We start from the raw sequence: 2,035 nt of genomic DNA, 5'->3' as shown, positions 1-2,035 counted from the left end.
GCTATGAACTACAAGCAACTAAAAATTTTAAAAACTGCAGGCTTTCATGACTTCTTGCCTACAACTGAGATTAATTAAAGCAAATTTTTTATGCTTTTCATCGGTTTTTATGAAACTTTGCACGTGCGTACAACTTGCTTACGGGAGGTAATCTACAAACGGGATATTTCCAATGTTCATTAGAGATCCGAATGGAAAAGTTGCGAAACGCGATATTTACTTTTTTTCGCACTGTTTTTTCATACATCACATAGTAAACTAAATCTTCCAATATCCCAGAAAAACTATCTTGTTTGGATCAATGTGAAAAATATTATTCTGTCTGAAAAAGCATACAAATATTTTTCAAAGCCACTGTATATTGCAGCAAACATTTCGTATGTACGCACGTAATACTTTTCCTTTAACGAATTTCTGATCGGTGGAACGAGCCACACGTCTCTACTTGGGTACGATCGTTCGAATTGAACAGTGCTCTGACATGTTGGCTCGGAACACAAAGGGTCTTTTATTTGAGCCTCGCAGGAGAGGGTAAACAGGGGCCTAGTCGACAATTTACCTTGAGAATTAGGCTCGGGAAGATTCTCTCGCGGGACCAGATGCATCACCGTGGTTTTCCCGAAAGGAAGCCCAAGAGCACCGAGCGTGACATTGCTGTGCAGAAAACGGCCCTGGTAGATTAACCGCAAGATCTCCGCTTTGGCGACCGCCTCTTCCGCCCAGTCTGAAAAGAAAGAGAGGAGAAGAAGAGGAGAGATGCCATCGTATCAGAGCCATGACCTTGCGTGCCAGCGAATATTTTCGGTCGTTTTTCCCCCGACGTCGAGCAAGGGAAAAAAAGACACGCGGCGTGGCGCTCGCTGAACCGGAAAACGCGGATACCTCGCGTTGATAATTTCATCCGGCGCACGTTCCGTAAACGCGAGCCTTCCGTCTTGCCTTTCTTTTTCAAGCTCGTCGTCTGGATTTGATATAAAAAAGAAAGGGTATACAGGTAGCGAGGAAGTTTTATTGTGAACGTAAAAGATAAGGTTGCAGCGTGACGTACTTCTCGCGCGGAATGAATTGTAAAACGTAAAAGTAGAAGCAATCCTACGTGTATCGCAGCACAATGTCTAAATTGATTGCGCGTAGGAAGTGAAAATAAATATACTCCTTTGTTTCTACCAAATAGTCTTTTAATTGTGTACCTGTTAAAAAGATTCGACATAAAAAAGAACGTCAGCGTATTACAATAGTGTTTTTGGCAACGTGCCAGATTATTATTGTCAAAAACGTTACACAAACAGTTATCATGAATTGCAATCCTAAATACCAATTAACCAATTATCAGATGAGAAGTCGCACGAGACTGAATTACGTATTACGAATTGTGTCGGCGGGAGAAAAGATTTTCCGTGAGAAGATTGCGGCAATTACAACGCGACCCGGCACGCTGTATACAGCCATACAGTTAATTATCGAATTTCCAGCCAGCGCTACATCTAACTATCTAAGTTAATGGAAGTGATTCCAGCAGTCTCTCCTTTACGTCTTTCGGAGTCAAAGTAAGTCTGACGCGACAATCCGAGATAGCAAAAGATACAGCCGAATGTATTTCAATACTAAACGGGTTGCTTCTCCTAAGGATCCGCTCCGCTGCAATTTGCATCGAAACGCTCTGTTTAAAATAACGAGACCCGCCCTAGAATTCTCTTTCGCAGTATTTAAACCAAAGGAACAGACCTAGTTTTATCGATTCTTTCTTTTACTAAGAACAAAAGGGATTTAAATGAAACAGTCAGTTAATTCCCTTTTATTATTTATTTCGTCCTTTGTAGAATTCACCTTTTGGACTTTGTTCTACAGCCTGACTTTACGACGTTGGCAAATATAATTATTTCACACCAGCTTAGACCAGAAATTTTGTACAGTTACTAAGGAATATCTTATAAATGAATGTATATTGAAATTAAATCACTGGGTGACTTATTATAGAAGATATTAATGAAATATTACAATATTTTCAACCTCTGGATCGCGTAAGTAGTGACTA

At 40.3% G+C, this 2,035-nt stretch overlaps 1 protein-coding gene across 1 annotated transcript in view; it reads right to left on the bottom strand.

Annotated features, from left to right (window-relative positions):
• Positions 1-2,035, bottom strand: part of UBL3 (ubiquitin like 3) — a 97,071-nt gene that overhangs the window by 11,908 nt on the left and 83,128 nt on the right. The window contains exon 3 of the mRNA XM_018019728.2: positions 560-724. Within this exon, the coding sequence (XP_017875217.1) occupies positions 560-724 (165 nt within the window). The remainder of the gene's footprint in view (positions 1-559; positions 725-2,035) is intronic.

The sequence above is a fragment of the Ceratina calcarata genome, unplaced genomic scaffold (assembly GCF_001652005.2).
Source record: "Ceratina calcarata isolate Rehan_Ccalc_2016 unplaced genomic scaffold, ASM165200v1 scaffold203, whole genome shotgun sequence".
In the NCBI taxonomy this organism is placed as follows: Eukaryota; Metazoa; Arthropoda; class Insecta; order Hymenoptera; family Apidae; genus Ceratina; species Ceratina calcarata.
This window is presented reverse-complemented; position numbering and strand designations above follow the sequence as displayed.